The sequence below is a fragment of the Lampris incognitus genome, unplaced genomic scaffold (genome assembly GCF_029633865.1).
Source record: "Lampris incognitus isolate fLamInc1 unplaced genomic scaffold, fLamInc1.hap2 scaffold_201, whole genome shotgun sequence".
NCBI lineage: Eukaryota > Metazoa > Chordata > Actinopteri > Lampriformes > Lampridae > Lampris > Lampris incognitus.
Genome location: NW_026611160.1, coordinates 1 through 17,500, shown reverse-complemented (window position 1 = coordinate 17,500; position 17,500 = coordinate 1). Strand labels below are relative to the sequence as shown.

The 17,500-nt window shown below is 48.8% G+C and overlaps 1 protein-coding gene across 1 annotated transcript; it reads right to left on the bottom strand.

The window, feature by feature from the left end:
- Positions 1 to 1,119: 1,119 nt before the first annotated feature.
- Positions 1,120 to 17,170, bottom strand: LOC130132930 (forkhead box protein P4-like; the record flags this gene model as incomplete). The annotated part of the gene is given in 12 exon segments (XM_056301888.1): positions 1,120 to 3,319; positions 3,575 to 3,747; positions 4,821 to 4,887; positions 5,646 to 5,767; positions 10,881 to 10,982; positions 11,072 to 11,148; positions 12,823 to 12,979; positions 12,981 to 13,049; positions 15,461 to 15,544; positions 17,081 to 17,095; positions 17,097 to 17,141; positions 17,143 to 17,170. Coding segments are annotated over 12 exon segments (1,087 nt in total), but the record flags the coding sequence as incomplete, so codon positions are not given.
- Positions 17,171 to 17,500: the final 330 nt, after the last annotated feature.

Genomic DNA, 17,500 nt, shown 5'->3' with positions numbered 1-17,500 from the left:
TGGTCGCTTTCCTTTCACGTTGGTATTCTCTTTTTTTCTACAATTTCAGTTGTTCCCTCCTCCTCATCATAACGCTACCAGGTTTTGGGGGGGGGGGGCTCCTCCTAGTCGTGTGAAGAGGTGACAGTTCTTCTCCTTCGCTGGGAGTAGATTCACACGAGGCCACGCTGGACCATACGGACAGACGTGTCTCTGACGGTCGCATACGCACAGGAAACTGGTCGCCGGACAGCGCCGCCATACTATACAGCCAGGTATAGCAACTCTATACTGTAGCGAGCGACCCTGTACTGTCGGGAGTTCCCGATTCGCGGAGTCAGTCTGTCGTCCCCCTGCGCTCCGCCAATCACAGGGATGCATGTTGTGACGTCGCTCATTGTGCGTGCCTGTGATTGGTGGAGCAGAGGGGGCGGGGCCGGCCCGCTGGTTACCGATTGGCTCTGCTGAGAGTTTCGGAGGGCGTCGCTGCGACTCGGCGCTGTTTCGAGCGGCCGGATAAACCAGAATGCGACTAATGTCTCCGATTCGTAACGGAAAGCGTCACAATAGTAATAGTTTTCCTTCGCCGGCATCTCATAGTCACACGACATGACGTCAGCGTGGTCAAAGTGGCTCAACGCGGGACTGCCCTGCCCGTCAAGTGTCGGGGTGGGGGTGGAGGTGTGTTTGTAACACAGTTTAGCCTGAGCATACGAGGACAGGAATTCACCTCTAAGTGCTTTCTTTCTCCCTCTCTCTTTACTTCGAGTAACTGTTAGAGGTCTGCTAATACTGTTTTAGCTTTCTTTTTTTGTTTTTGGCCTCATACCTAATGTGAGTCATTCGTAACAACTTACATAAAAGCTTTGACGTCGTCAAATCCGTGTTTTGCATCACACCCTTTGGTTTTCGGAATGGTCAGCGCTGTTAAGAAGATCTTTCAATATAACAGTTATATGACAGTAGGATAATAAGAATTCAAACTCATGGTTTGTGGTCTTTTGGCCAGTGGGTAAAAAAAAAAAAGAAAAAGGGGAAAAGAACAAGTAAAAACGGGGAAACACAAACTACAGGGTTTTTGGTTTTCTACATATTTCTTTGGTAACCTGTAACAAAAACAAAATGGGGGGAAAAAATGAATAAAATTCAATAAGTAAAGATAAATTTGGCATGGTACTGTAGAGAAGAGTAATGCTCACTTGAAACAAACAAACAAACAAAAACAACCCCAAAACCAATCTCACATGCTATTCCTTTAAGACAAACTCACACAGTGACCTGCAGACACCCTCTACACAGTAACCATAACAACCGTAGAGCTTTGAACCGAAGCTGAGCAGAGTTGCCACATTAGGTGTCCCACAGAAAGAATTCCCCCTCTATTTCTTTAGCAATTTGGACACAGTTCCAGGCGGAACCTTTGTGGGATGAGGTATTCTCTGACCGCAGTAATAATATATATATATTTATATATATATAGATATATTTATATATATTTTTTAAAGCATTACTGATGTTTCTCATCTAACTACACAACCAAAGAAAAGTGAGCGAGGGTGAAACTGAAACAACAAAACACAAAACTTTTTTTTCAATTTTTAAATGAGCTGTCTGGATAATTGCAACTTTAAGTGCTACTTCCAAATTCTTGCCTGCTACACTTGGGGTATAGGGGGTGCAGGGTATATAGACGGGGGTGGGGCAAGGTAGGGACAATACTGCGCTTCCTTTTCCGCCAACACTTGGAATGGTGTGAACGAGCAGAGTAAATAAAAAGTTTTCGAAATACAGAGATAAAACAAGAGACGCATTCTTAAGGAAAAAAAAAAGTACTCTGAAATAGAATGCCGCTGTGGAAATTTTGATCCTCTGAAATAAACAAAGATAATAACATCAAATGAAAAAAAAAATCACAACGCTACCACACATTTTTTTGTTATATTCCATAACCATCAACAGTTTGTATTTTTTTTTTTGAAGCCACAATTTTTTTTTCCCTGTCGACGCGTCCTCCCTCATTCCACTCCCTGCCTCCTCGCTTGTCTTTCATTTGTGTTCCCATGCTCATCACTCCATCCGCAGAGGGAGGAGAGGAAAAGAACAGCACCAAAAACCAGTCTTTTGTTTTGGATGGCGTTGGAGGTGGTGGTAGGTGGGTGGTGGGAGGGGCGGGAGTAGAGGGAAAAAAGTCCTCTTTTTGCTTAGTTACAAAGGAAAGAGTTAAAGATTTTAAAAAAAAAAAAGGTGTCCGTCTCTAAGTGTCTTGCTGATTGCAGAAGATGTCGGGCGTGGACCGGACCGCGGCCACAGCTATGGAGATCCCCCCTCTCTTGTTTTTGGGTTGGTGTCCGCCGACGTGTGTGTGTGTGTGGGGGGGGGTGCTATATTTGAGGTAATCTTTGAGAGCACTCACCCCCCCATTCTTTCCTTCCTCCCTTCTGTCTTCCACATTTGTATCTCAAAGCTCAGCGATTCTTTTCCAGCAATTGAAAGATTGATAAAATAAAAAAAAGCAATAGACTCAAAGTGGGGGGAGAACAAGGAGAGGTATACTGCATAGCCCCTGCTGACTGCTCCGTATCTATATACACATGATCTGGGTGGGCGGTGTCCCTCCTCTGCACTGGGCACAATGCCCCACATGTATGTCTGTTCAACGGGAGCCAGGCGGCCTTAGACAACGAGACAGAGAGAGAGTGTGTGTATGTGTGTGTGTGTGTCCAAACACCACCGGGGTCTCAATAAAGATGTCGCCTTCATCAGGGGGAGCAGGATGAGGAGACACGCTTGTGTGTACGTAAATATGCAAATGTGAGAAAGAGTTTGCGCGTGTGTTTGTGTGAGTGTGTATGCGTCGAGTGGCTTTGCACCTCTGAGCCAAGTGCTGCAAAAGTAACACATGGAGATGAAGCGATGCTCCACAGTCTTATTTTTGCATTTACAAGTAACAAAGCTCATCTAAACCCTGTTTGGAGTTTTTCAATGTTGTCGTTGGTTGCTTGCATTTTCATCCAAGAGAAGAACAAAAAAAAAAAAAAAAACAAAAACAAAAAAATAAAATAAAAAAAGTTTACTTTTTTCCTCTTCTTTCTTTTCTTTTAAGCGTAGCTATCTCTTCCCCTTCACGTTGACACGAGGGGGCTTGGGATCGGCGCCGCTAAGTCCCGCCTCTCCAGCTGGCTTTGGCCAATCCTACTCCAGCTCCTCGGTGGGAAGCTCCTCCTCCAGGTCGCGTTCATCGCTAGGCAACGGCAGGCTGTGAGTGATGCCGGTCAGGAGGGAAACTGGTCGACTGTCCTCCTCCAGCTCAGTGGGCTCCTCTTTTACATGCACCGGGTGGCTGGAGGAGAGAGAGGACAGCTATTGGCTCTGTAATGCCAGCACCAGACAAAGACCGCTAATTTCATCTGTGAGGTCGCATTCATAATGTGGGTCTGCCTACTTACACATGAATATGTGTGTGTGCATTTGTACAGTCACATTTGTTTGCTGTGTGTGTGTGTTTGCATGCTATCCATGTCTGAATGTGCACATCTATGGTTGTTTGTGCGTCATTGTGTGCACGTGCACGTGGGCATGGGTAAGCATATGTTACCTGTACTGTTTAGGGCTGAGCGTAGGGCTGCAGCTGCCGTTGCTGTTGACCTGCTCCACGGTGGAGCTGACATCATCATGGCCCACGTGCAGCATGTTGAGGCTGGCTGCAGATGGAGGGGTCACCAGCGGGGGGCTGTTCAGCAGGGATAAACTGCTCTCTGCCAGAGCTGCCTGCATTGGCACACACACACACACACACGTTTTTATAGAGCTGTCTTATTACAATAAAAAGTATAGACGGATACTTTGGGCTTCTATGAGAGTACCCCAAGACATTCATTCATACACACACTCTCTCACTCTCTCACACACACACACACACACACACACACACACACACACACACGTTTTTATAGAGCTGTCTTATTACAATAAAAAGTATAGACGGATACTTTGGGCTTCTATGAGAGTACCCCAAGACATTCATTCATACACACACTCTCTCACTCTCTCACACACACACACCCCAACCAGTTTTGCACGGTAGCGAACATGTAGGTGTTGTAAATTCTCCCAGCCACTGGGGGGCACTTGCATACAATGGTTCACTCATCATGGTGTGTGTGTGTGTGTGTGTGTGTGTGTGTGTGTGTGTGTGTGTGTCCCTGCCTCCCTGCATATCTCAAGAGGGGTGCTCGGGGTGTCAGAGACGTAACCCTAACACAGATGCAAACACAGGGAAACATCAATGTCTGCTGGAACAAAACACAACTAAACCAACAGGGCCACCTTCCGTCACCGCTCCCGACTCGCACGTCACACCCCGGAGGGTGAGACAGGTTGAGCACTGTTTGAACAAACACAGAGTCTCTCTCTCTCTCTCTCGCTTCCTTCTCCCCCCGCACAGGGACAGGAGACAAAGGATGGGGGGGGGGGGTTCTCTCTGGCGTAGAGATGGCTTTTCTGGGACGAGCGATAATTTTATGCAGTAACCTTAATTGACAACTCCTTGACGCTATAAATCATCTTGCTCCCAGATTGTGTGAGTGTGTGTGTGTGTGGCAGTGGGTGGGGTCAACGTATATGTGTGAGAGAGTGGGGCGGGAGGTGAGTGTTCTGTATGAGGAGGGGAGGGGAGGGGTGAGGGACGGGGGGGGTGTGAAAGTCGTTTGGGAATCTGCTAATTATAAGAGGGAATTGATATAAGTGCCCTTGATTGCGACTGGCTGCTATGTGCGTGTATGTGTGTGTGATTGAGAGGGGATGTGGGGAAGGGAGGGGGGGGGGGCGCCAGGGGTCCTTACCTGGTAGCTGGCATTCAGAGATCCAAAGCCCAAGCCTGAAATCATGTTCTTCACCAGGGTGGGACTTCTAAAGAGACAGATGGATTGATAGGTAGATGGGGAGGTAGGGAGAGAGAGAGAGAGCGAGAGAGTGTGTGTGTGTGTGAGAGAGAGAGAGAGAGAGGAAGAGAGAGTGGGGCAGAGGGAGAGAGGGGGGGGAAACAAATGCCACAGATTGAGCACACATGTGGAAGGATGTCACTACAGCCGGCAAATGTGTTGGTTAGATGTAGTAACACACCCAGACCGTAAACAGATGCTGAAACCCACATACATGAAAGTGTCCAATATCTGGTGAGCAGGTGTGTGTGTGTGTGTGTGTGTGTGTGTGTGTGTGTGTGTGTGTGTGTGTGTGTGTGTGTGTGTGTGTGTGTGTGTGTGTGTAATTAGCCCTGGTTTCTTTTGGCAGGGGGCTCGAACATCTGTTTACATACACTAACAAGCCTTTTTCCTCTCCTGCATCACACACAGCTGCTCGCTAATGGTGTTGACAAACAGGGACAGGCAAGTGAGTACACACCGGGTCGGTAAAGTACACACTCGTATACTCGCGCACACACACACACACACACACACACACAAAAAGGCACACGCACAACAGGGCAAAATGATGAGCCAAGTTTAGCCGTGCGCTGGGCAGGTGTCTTCATTTATAAAGGTTTAGCGAATCATAACAGCCGCGTCCGTCAGCCAGCTCTGGCTTCATCCTCCGTTTAACGACAGGAAAGACTCGGGTGCGCGGGACGCCGCGGCACGCGGGCGCGAGCGCCGGCGCGCTCAACCTACCCGGTCATCTTTGGTGGTCTCCTCTTTTGGTATTCGACTTCGTCCACGGTCCACACGGCTCCCTTCACGTTCTCCACGCGGACAAAACACTTGTGCAGACTCAGGTTGTGGCGCACCGCATTCTGTGGGGGGGGGGGGGGGGGAGGCGGAAGAGAGGTGGGGGGGGAGGGGGGAGAGGAGAGGAGAGGGGAGGAAGAGGGGAAGGTTAAAAGCTGCCCGACTGGCCGGAGGAAAGGGCCGTTATAATGACCACAGGCCAAACACCGCAGACGGTTTGCTTAGCGTGCCTGCTGAGTAGCATACGCCGAGCAAAACCGCTACCGGGCCTCGGCTCGCCACCGGGCCGTTTTGCTCATTTTCTTGTTTAAACCCCCCTCCTCCTCCTCCTCCTCCCCCCCCCCCCCCCACACACACACGTCTTCATCTATAGTGCTTATATAAGGCAGCAACTCCCCTGTATCTGCAGCTCTCCTGTTTTATCTTGGAATTTTTTCTAATCAGTCACTATCAGCGTGCACACATACAGTACACACACACACACACACGCACGCACACACACACACACATGCACGCGCACAAACACACACACGCAGGCAGGCAGGCAGGCAGGCGAGCACACCGCTATCTGCGTCCTACGCCCCCAGGGACAAGCCTCCCTTTTCATCTGCTATTTGTAGTTTGTTCATGCCCAATTTCATTACCAATTTTAATTCGTCTATAATTAAATCCTGCATATTCTCTCTGACACGCTGTTCTAAGCCGAGAGGGAGGGACAGGCCAGGCGTGCATCACTCCTCACCGTAATTACACACACACACACACACACACACACACACACACTCACACACACACTCGTAATTACACAAACCATAATCAGCCGAGGAACCCCTTCTCCCCAGCATCCCCTCACCCCCGAGCTGTGATGCTAAGTTTTGTAAATGAGTCTGACCCCAATCTCCGACTGCCACCCTGACAGAGCGAACACACACACACACACACACACACACACACACGCACACACACCCACACGCCGCTATTGTGGTGCTATTTGCATTCGTCTCCGTGATGAAAGCCTAATTCTCCCAGTTAAAATATTAGCAGCCATTTACAACGGGTCACAACACATACGCCACTCATCTCCGCATCGCCACTGCTCTGTCTGCGAGGGGCCGTCAGCTGGAGACCGAAATTTTCGGGGGCGGGGAGGAGGGGGGGGGGGATCGAGTTGTGCGTTTAATATTAGGAAAAGAGAAATAGCTCATATCATCGCCTGTGTGGGTTTGTGTATATTAACATGCACAATGCACAACCTTGAGACTGCACAAGTCAGGAGAGGAGAAATGTCTGAGTGGGGAAATCACTAATCAGAAAAACAGGGACAGAATAATGACAGGATGAGAGGGAGGGAGGGAGGGAGAGAGGGAGAGAGGGAGAGAGAGGGAGTGAGAGTTCTATGTTTCTGCCAGATCTATGTATTCCTTTTTCCTTTTTTGTTTTTGTTTGGTTTTTGTTTAGTACTCTGTTGACCTGTTGTGCTTTGGCAACATTGTAATTAATGCAGTCATGCCCGTAAAGCATCACTGAATTGAACTGAGAGAGCAAGAGAGCGAGAGAGAGAGAGAGAGAGAGAGAGAGAGGGTGAGAGAGCGAGAAAGAAAGCAACAGAGTGGAAGGAGAGAGAGAGGGTGAGAGAGCAAGCAAGAAATAGTGAGAGAGTGAGACAGTAAGAAAGCAAGAGAGAGTGATAGTGAGAGAGAAAGCAAGAGGGGGAGAGAGAGAGAGAGAGAGAGAGACAGAGAGAGAATGAGATTGTGAAGGGGAGAGTGAGGAAAAAAACTTCAGCTTCATCTCCAGGTTTGTACACAGGTATCTTTTTTCATTTGCACACACACACACACACACACACACAAATATATATGTTTGACATAAGTTATTTATGCCATTTGATAAATAGATGATTTTGAACTTGTGTTTTTATACAAACACATACTATATATGTATGTATGTATGTATGCATATAGTATCTATCTATCTATCTATCTATCTATCTATCTATCTATCTATCTATCTTTACATCTCAAGGAACAAAACATACAACATATGATAATATATGATCAAGCTTTACATATATATTTGCACGATGCATCACCTGCAGATAAGGCTCAAGTCATCCCTCTTCTTTCCCCCTTTTCTGATCTCATTTCCTCTCTTTCTTTGCTCTCCCTCTCTCCCTCTCTCTTCCTCATTCACTGTCCCTTTGGTTCTCTGATCAATGACTTCCCCTCGCTGACACCTCTGCTCTGCTCATGAAATATTAGGGCCTATTAGAGGACATACATCTCTGCGGCCCTATTTAACTGGGCGAGTTGCTATATAAATACAGAAGGCCATGCAGAGTTATATTTAAAGGTCCGGGAGGCCAACAGCAGAGGAAGCAGACAGCGGACATTAATAGTTAAATTTTCATAAAAGTCAGATGAGGAGGTGGAGATATTCCTGGCTGCCCCGTGTCCTACCCCTTTCTCCTTCTATTCTTCCCTCCCTCCATCCTTCCATCCATCTCTCCCTCCCTCCCTCTCTAGGTGAAGGCTGTTAGTAGAGGTCTAGGGTCCTTTCACACCCCTCCCGTCTCCCCTCTCTCTCCCTCCGTTGCTCATTCTCTGGGTTCTTTTCTCTCTCTCTCTCTCGCTTTCTGCGACTCTCTCTCCCTCTCTCTCACCCTCTCTCTCTCTCTCTCTGGAGGAACTGACACTCAAATTAGTGTGAGGCTCCTGTAGAAATGGGTCAGCACCTACACTGGTGGGATCAGGTCAGGTGTGTGTGTGTGTGTTAGTGTGTGTGTGCGTGCGTGCGTGTGAGATCCGGAGATGAAGAATGTGTATGTGTGTCTCTGTAATGAGGCTGTATGATGGCTAGATGTGTGTCTCCTCTGCTAAGTGGGGCTGTCTCTCCATGTGCCATGTCAGAGCTGACAGAATATTCAGGAAGGTTAGGGCCAAAAGGCAGAGGGCGAAGAACAGGCGGCGGAGACACGGAGCGAGAGAGAGAAGGGGGAGAGGCAGAGAGAATATGACAGACAGAGAGAGAGCGCTTGAGAGAGAGAGATCTTGAGAGGGAGAGAGAGAGAGAGAGATTCGCATTCACATCCCAAATGTTATTACAATCATTGTTGCTGTTGTGTTGTTGTTTTACATGCTTTGGCGATATGTACAAAAACGTATGTCATGCCAATAAAGCACATATTGAATTGAATTGAGAGAGAGAGAGAGACAAGGGGGAGATGCAGAGAGAGAGAGAGAGAATATGAGAGAGAGAGAGAGAACTGAGAAAAACCTTGACAATGTACAGACTCAGTGAGCACAGCCTTGCCATGGAGGAAGGCCGACAGACAAACCTGCTACCCAGAGAGGACAGACAGGCGGCGTCTCACTGTGATCAAGGAGTGGTGGAGACACAGCTCCACTTCTTGACCACATGTGACAAATACAAACAAATAAGAATACCACCCCAAATTCACGTTGACTCTGCCCAGGCAGTCCCCTACTTATTAGGTGAGGAAGCCCAACGTTCATGGTGGGCAGCAAAGTGTGTAGCAGCTGCCACAAAGTGAGGGACAATGAGAGACTAAAATCACTTCACTAATATACACTCACCGGCCACTTTATTAGGCACACCTGTCCAACTGCTCGTTAACGCAAATTTCTAATCAGCCAATCACATGGCAGCAACTCAATGCATTTAGGCATGTAGACATGGTCAAGACGATCTGCTGCAGTTCAAACCGAGCATCAGAATGGGGAAGAAAGGTGATTTAAGTGACTTTGAACGTGGCATGGTTGTTGGTGCCAGACGGGCTGGTCTGAGTATTTCAGAAACTGCTGATCTACTGGGATTTTCACGCACAACCATCTCTAGGGTTTACAGAGAATGGTCCGAAAAAGAGAAAATATCCGGTGAGCGGCAGTTCTGTGGGCAAAAATGCCTTGTTGATGCCCGAGGTCAGAGGAGAATGGCCAGACTGGTTCGAGCTGATAGAAAGGCAACAGTAACTCAAATAACCAGTCATTACAACCGAGGTATGCAGAAGAGCATCTCTGAACGCACAACACGTCGAACCTTGAGGCAGATGGGCTACAGCAGCAGAAGACCACACCGGGTGCCACTCCTGTCAGCTAAGAACAGGAAACTGAGGCTACAATTCGCACAGGCTCACCAAAATTGGACAATAGAAGATTGGAAAAACGTTGCCTGGTCTGATGAGTCTCGATTTCTGCTGCGACATTCGGATGGTAGGGTCAGAATTTGGCATCAACAACATGAAAGCATGGATCCATCCTGCCTTGTATCAACGGTTCAGGCTGCTGGTGGTGGTGGTGTAATGGTGTGGGGGATATTTTCTTAGCACACTTTGGGCCCCTTAGTACCAATTGAGCATCGTGTCAACGCCACAGCCTACCTGAGTATTGTTGCTGACCATGTCCATCCCTTTATGACCACAGTGTTCCCATCTTCTGATGGCTACTTCCAGCAGGATAACGCGCCATGTCATAAAGCTCGAATCATCTCAGACTGGTTTCTTGAACATGACAATGAGTTCACTGTACTCAAATGGCCTCCACAGTCACCAGATCTCAATCCAATAGAGCACCTTTGGGATGTGGTGGACCGGGAGATTCGCATCATGGATGTGCAGCCGACAAATCTGCAGCAACTGCGTGATGCTATCATGTCAATATGGACCAAACTCTCTGAGGAATGTTTCCAGTACCTTGTTGAATCTATGCCACGAAGGATTAAGGCAGTTCTGAAGGCAAAAGGGGGTCCAACCCGGTACTAGCAAGGTGTACCTAATAAAGTGGCCAGTGAGTGTATATCTGTTTGTGTGTTTTCGACCGTCTTATCTTGTTTGTATTGTTTGTTATGACATTAAGTATTGTGTATCGTATGTTATTAATGCTTTGGCAATATGAGAATGCTTGTCATGCCAATAAAGCAAATTTGAATTTGAGAGAATATGAGAGAGAGAAGGGAGAGGCCGAGAGAGAGAGAGAGAGACAAGGGGGAAAGGCAGATAGAGACAGACAGACAGAGGGAGGTGAAGGAAAGATATCTGAAAATGTCCAAAAGTGGACTCAAATCTTACACAGCTGTCTACTGGAATTGGACAAAGAAAAGCACACGTATGTCTTCAAGTGTGTGGGCGTGTGTGTGTATGTGTGTGTGTGGCCTCCTCACCTTCCATGTGGCTGTGTTTCTCCTGAAGTAGGCAAACATTCGTGTAAACCAGTTGTAGATCTCATTGAGAGTCAGCTGTCTGTCTGGGGCCTCCAGGATGGCCTGAGGACGGGAGAGAGAGCCATTCAGAGGACAGCGGCGGTGAGAAAAGAGGAGGAGAGCGGGATGGCGAGGCGGTGTACGTAACTTACATGGCGTATGAGGGAGGCGTAAGTGAAGGGGGGCCTGACATCGGCGTTCTTGTAGAACTCACAGTTCTGAGCGAGCTCTGTGAAGAAGAGCAGGTTGGCATTCATTTGTCTGCTGCTGACGTGCTCAGTACAAAGTGTGTAATGCACATCTGCACAAACGGCACATCTGCACAAGTCTGTTGTCGTTTTCTTTCCAGAATGATCTACTCCACAACTGTCTCCGTAAGATTATTTATCACGGTGTAAGAATATTTATCCTGTTTCTAGATATGTTACCTAGTTAAATACATCTTACTGCAACGGCAGATTATTTTGCTTGTTTTGGCAAATTTTGAATCTGTTCAAAATTTTTGTCTAAATTTTGCCGTTGCATTTTTTACAGCGTACTCCCAATTTCATACGGATCTCGACGTAGAAATTTAATATTTTAACTTGTCTAACTCTCAACATATTTTATGAAGAAAAAAATTCAACCACAAATTAGATGGAAATGACTGATTCCAACAAAAAATACTGAATTCAAAAACTGCCTCATCATAATGACGCCTCTAAAATATGTTTGACGTCTTCAAAACCACACATTTTTCTGAAGAGACACAGGACAGATGCAGAACAATCACATCGCTTAAGAAATAATCGCATATTTCCATTTCGCATTGATAATAATCAGATTTTTCCGCTTCCGGTGTGGGAAGATGGCGGCGCAAATTCCCGTTTGCAGCGGCCTCGCCCAGCACCGGTGTGGGAAGATGGCGGCGTGAACTTGTGTTTGCGGCGGCCTCGCCCAGTGCCGTCCGTGCGGTGTATTTCTCCGCGTCTGCGTCTAGGTTTGTTTTCTCTTCGTTTGATGGCTGGGAGAGATGGTGCTGGATCGGCTGGGAAAATTTGGTCTGCTGCATCTTGTGGGCCAGGGGGCCGTGGCCCTGACCGGAGCTGCGCCCGAGGAGGAAACACCAGGGGCGGTCTGACGGGATGCGGGAGCAGGGCAGGCTAAGCTAACTGCTAGCCCATGATGACCGGCGGTTCCAGTAACACTGAGGGCGGTCTGGCTACGGCCTCACCTGGCATTGGGTGTGTTTTGGTGTCGTTGTGTGGTGTGCGGGGAGGTGTGTTGTAGGTGTCTGGCTGGGGGAGCTAGCATTGGATTGGCTGGGGGAGCCTGGTCTGCTGCGTCCGGTGGGCCCAGGGACCACAGCGCTGCGAGGAGGAAACACCGAGGGTGGTCTGACAGGACGCGGAAGCGGGGCAGGCTAAGCTAACTGCTAGCCCATGCAGACCGGCGGTTCCGAGAGTCATCCTGGCTGGCGTTTGTTCTCTGGACAGAGGAATTATTTGGACTGTGATGCACTGAGTGGACTGTGTTGTTAACGGTGGGGTTTTTGTTGCCTTGTTCTCTGTTTTTGTATGTTTTTGGGAATTTTGGATGTGCGTTTTTGTCTTTTGTGTCGCACTGGCTGGGGGAAACGGAATTTCGTTTCTTTTGTGTATGAAAGTACATGAAAGAAATGACAAGAAATTGTTCCTGATGTTTTCCTAAAATATGTTAATTTTGAAGCCAGGCATGCATTTCCATATGAGCTTAACGAGCAAAATCATGTAGTCCCATTTTCATGAGGGAAAAGGTCATTCACAATTTCAGCGGCGTTAACTCAATAACGTGATCGATTTGAAATTCCACGACTAAACATCAAACTTTACTTGTTTCTGTTCTGGGCCGGTTCCCCGGGCGCCTCACTCCCTGACCGCCTTACCTGAGGCGATGGGGGTGCAGTACTTGTCAGAGTTGCGCCTCCGTATGGGCCCGACGGCGTGCGTGTGCGAGTGTGGGTGTGTGTGCAGACTGGAGGAGCTGATGACCGAGGGTCCCTGGCGCAGAGGGGTGATGGGGGTGGCAGCTGAGGTGGGGGGGGTGGGGGAGGCCCTCCGGGTAGACCTCGCTCTCCCGCTTCAACAGAGAGCCGCTGGATGCCAGGTTCAGCTAGAGGGAGAGGGAGAGGGAGAGAGAATTCAATTTTTTTTTTTACATTTTAAAACAAGTCTTTATTTAACAAACAAAAAAAAATTGCCAAAAAACAGACTTGAAATCTTTCTAAACAAATAATATTTGTCAAATTACAAATAATATGCATCTTTTAACAACCCCCCCCCCAAAAAAAAAAATCATTCAACAACAAAATGAGAGGGGGGGAGAAAGAGAGAGAGAGAGAGAGACATTGGGGTAAATACCCATGATGTTTTTTCCCCCCAAACGTACACAAGTGCAAACTAGTAAGGTTAGCCGGCGAGCGGTCGCCGCCGCCGCCACATGACGTCAGCGGGGTCGCCCTGGGGATGCCTCTTGAGAGCAGCCCCGGCCGGGGATGGGCGAGTCTCGTGTTCCCTGTTCGTATCGCTTTAAAGACTCGTAAATCAGCCGCGATGGGAACAACGGACGAGCTCATCCCCAACTCGAGAGCCAACAGGGCCGCTCGAAACACGTGCTCATACATTCACTAATCTCCACTATAAAGAGACCGCAAGAGCAACACACACGCACACGCGCGCACACACGCACAATAAACATGGACATATATTTATCCACAGAGCGCTGGCTGCAATTAACCCTCGGCTTACAAAAACAAAACCGCACACTGTTTGTGAGATGGGAACATACGCACGCGGTGGCAGAGAGCCTTCACGGACGAATTCGGCCTAATTAGGCAGCGCTGCACGCACGTGCACAGCCACACACGCACCCCGTGAACACAAGTGTGCGCACACACACACACACATGCAGGAGGAACCAGTGCTCCCAGTCACTCTGGGACAGTCTCGCTTTCGCCGCTAGTTTAGGACTAATTAAAACCATTGTGAGCTTGTGTATATAGTGTGTGTGTGTGTGTGTAAGAGTATGAGTTTGTGACTTTACTTAGATAAGTGTGTGTTTTGCTTGCTTCCTAATCAGCCCCAATCTTCTCCTCTTGCCCCCCATCATGACCCCCCCCCCCATCATGACCATGCTCCATTCCAGACCAAACCCTATGTAGGCAGACCAGGGGGGGGGGGGCAGGGCTGTTTAACAGGTACTCCATTAATGTTGCGACCCTGCCCACATCACCAAGGCAACAGTCGAACCCGCTTAATTGAGGCCAAGCTTTGTTTCCATTGCAGAAGCTCCTCCCCCCTCACCCTGTCCTCCAATCGCTGACCCCGAGGCTCGTCTCCCGCGGTGACAGGACACGCCTCTTCCTCATTTCCTGTTATGTGCTAATGGCAGCTGAGCCCTCTGCAATCAGCACACCAGGCTCTCTATCTTTCTGTCTCTCTCACACACACACACACACACACACACACACACACGCACACACACATCACCACCGCCACTCTGCGCCCATTTATATCCTCTCAAATTAAGACACTCTACCTCTAATTGACAATTAATTTCAACATCTTCATATTTTAATAAGTCTCCTCGTCAATCTGAATAATGAAATATTCATTAGATACCTAATAATAACCTCACCAGGCAGCAAACACACACACACATGCACAATTTCCCTTCACTCCATTGGCACATACTCAAACTACTGCGTGCCGTAACGTCCCCATGAATGTCACCAAACAACAGAAACTTCATAACCTCATAATGCGGTGTCAGGCCCAACACAGAGCAACTCAGTGCTGTCACTGACGGGGTTCGAGCAGGCGAATAGCTGGAATTCTTGACTTTCTTCTTTGCAACAGTGTCACAGCACTGTTTTCTGGTGAATGAACACTGTCTTTCATTATGAGTTAACGGAGAAGAGGGGAAACAGTGAGAGGGGGGAGAGAGAGAGAGAGAGAGAATGAGAACCAGAGAGAGAGCCACGAGACAGAGAGGGAGGGAGGGAGACAGGAGCAGATAGAGAACGAAAAGAGAAGAAACAGAGAGGAAGAGAGAGAAACGGCGACAGAGTGACAGGGGAAAAGATTGACATGAGAGGGGCGGGGGGGGGGAGAGAGAGAGAGACCCAGAGAGGGGAGGGAAGGAGACAAGACCGGCTAGAGAAAGAAAGAAGAGAGAGAAACAGCGACAGACTGACAGAAAAAGATGGAGAGAGTGAAAGAGAGAGAGTCGGGTTGGTAGTTTTTAAAACGCACACTACCCATAGTGGTCAATAGAGGGCGCAGTTATCAAGCCAAAACCGGACACCGACGATGACAAACACTCGTCCTCATAAACCAACACGCACACGAGCCCCACTGTGAAGTGGGGGCTCGAGGGTGAGGAGGCACAGGAGGGCAGATTATGACATTATAATAGTTGCAGGGTGTTTACTGCTGAATGATGTGTGACAGCGTGTCGGCTAAACCCAGGAAGGCTGTGGTTAAGGGGCAGGTACCGGGCCCCGAGGAGGACGGCGTACTTACAGGTTGGTTAAAAGGCTTTGGCTCCGACGGGCGCATGTGCAAATGGGTCATCATGGCCTGGAGTCGCTCGCTCTCCTTCGCCAGCTGGGAGACAAGACAAGGACAGAGCAACAACGTGAGCCACGACGTGTCGTGTTTCGCCGGCTTCAGACTGGCGTAACATGCTAATGAAGGAGTCTTCACAGAGCATCACAATTGCAGTTGCACCCCCGGGGCAAGGAGACGGATGTGGGAGTCGGCCGTCCCAACACGGAGGGCGCTCTCACACACTTATACAATAGCCTGCAGACATGCGTGTCCCCGTTTGACATTGCTAACCGTCATTTAATAGGAGCTGCTGTAGCCTGTGGAGATGCTGCATCCTAAGTGTGTGTGTGTGTGTGTGTGTGTGTGTGTGTGTGTGTGTGTGTGTGTGTGTGTGTTTGTTTGCTGGCCTGTGAAAACAATGCCCTGTCCACTGAGACAGGCAGCTCTGTCAGCCACACAAAAAACACACAACAGAAATGTGTGAAAGTGCACATACATATATATAGCTATACAGGGAGTTCAGCATCACCGCTGTTGTGTGGTGGGTGTTTGTGCGTGCGTGGCTGTGTGTGCGACACGGTGTTTTGAGGGTGTAGTGGGGGGGGGGTATGCCCGTGGCCCGCTGAGGGCCGAGGTGCCGTGTCAGGGAGAGCGGGAGAGAGACGCTCCTCCTGATGTGATGCGACACTGGCTGCCTCTCTGTCACTTTGTGTTCCTGGGTGGTGGCTTCAGGGGCTCAGCTAAAATGCTGTTTACCGCTGCCATCGTGAGACACGACGCCGGCCATGACCACGGACAGCCCCCCCCCCCCCCCCCACACACACACACACACACACAATGCTGGACTGAACGAGAATACCCCGGACAGTGTTTTGAAAAGTGTGTAGAAAAACACATCTGAGGAGAGTACTGGTATCCTGTTACCGTGCCGGGAGCTGTTTTGTGCTGCGGCAGTTTACAGAACATCGTTGTGTAATCAACCGATGTATATTGACATACAAGGCTTGTAGTAGAGTGGAGTACATCACTTCTCATGAAGAAGAAGGAAAAAAACCCAAAAAACAGAGGCTTTACAACCTGGCCTTCTGTCCTCTTTTTTTTTTTTCTCTTTTCCTCCACTCTCTCCTCCCCCGCTCCTCCTCCGTCTCTCCTGCTAGTGACCAGTGCAGCTTTATAATTGGGCCTGTGATGGCAGCTTCCCTCCCAACTGCTCCTTTTAAATTACAAGCTCCACTGCTCTCCATAAACTCTGCCCTGCCTCAGACCTGTCACTGCCATGTGCTGGCTAAAAGAGTCTTTGTGACTCCGTCTGTGACTGAATGAACATAAAGAATGTGTGTGTATGTGCATGCATGTGCATGGATATATGCATGTGTGTGCATGCACGTGCATGGATATATGCATGTGAGTGCATGCACGTGCATGGATATATGCATGTGAGTGCATGCACGTGCATGGATATATGCATGTGCGTGAATGTGTGCATGCACGCAGTGCGTGCATGTATATATATGCATGTGCATGAATGTGTGCGTGTGTGTGTGTGTGTGTGTGTGTGTGTGTGTGTGTGTGTGTGCATGCATGTGACCTTACCTGTATTTCCAGTTGTTAGAACCACCTGCATCTGGACCCTGCACTGAGCAGTGCTGCGGTCCATCTAGGGCATGTTCATTGTTCAAGTGCCTGTGTGAGTGAGGAAGAGGAGGAGGAGGAGGTGATCAACCATTGCAGGAAACACTCAACGGTAGGGCAAGTGCTCAACAAATACGGGGCAAAATAATCCAGCGAGTCAAGTGAATTCTCCGTGAGACAGTACCAGCCCGTTTCACGCCGTGAGCGACCGTCGGCTGTCAATCAAGCTACGTAACGCCACACGCTCAGGCTTCTACATGTGAGCTGGAGTAGGAAGCGGGCCCCTTGCAGCACATGTGTGTAAACGGTGACGAGAGGGACGCACATTGTTAACACTGTTACGAGCTGCTCTGGCCGGTGAGCTCCCCGACAAACCCGGAT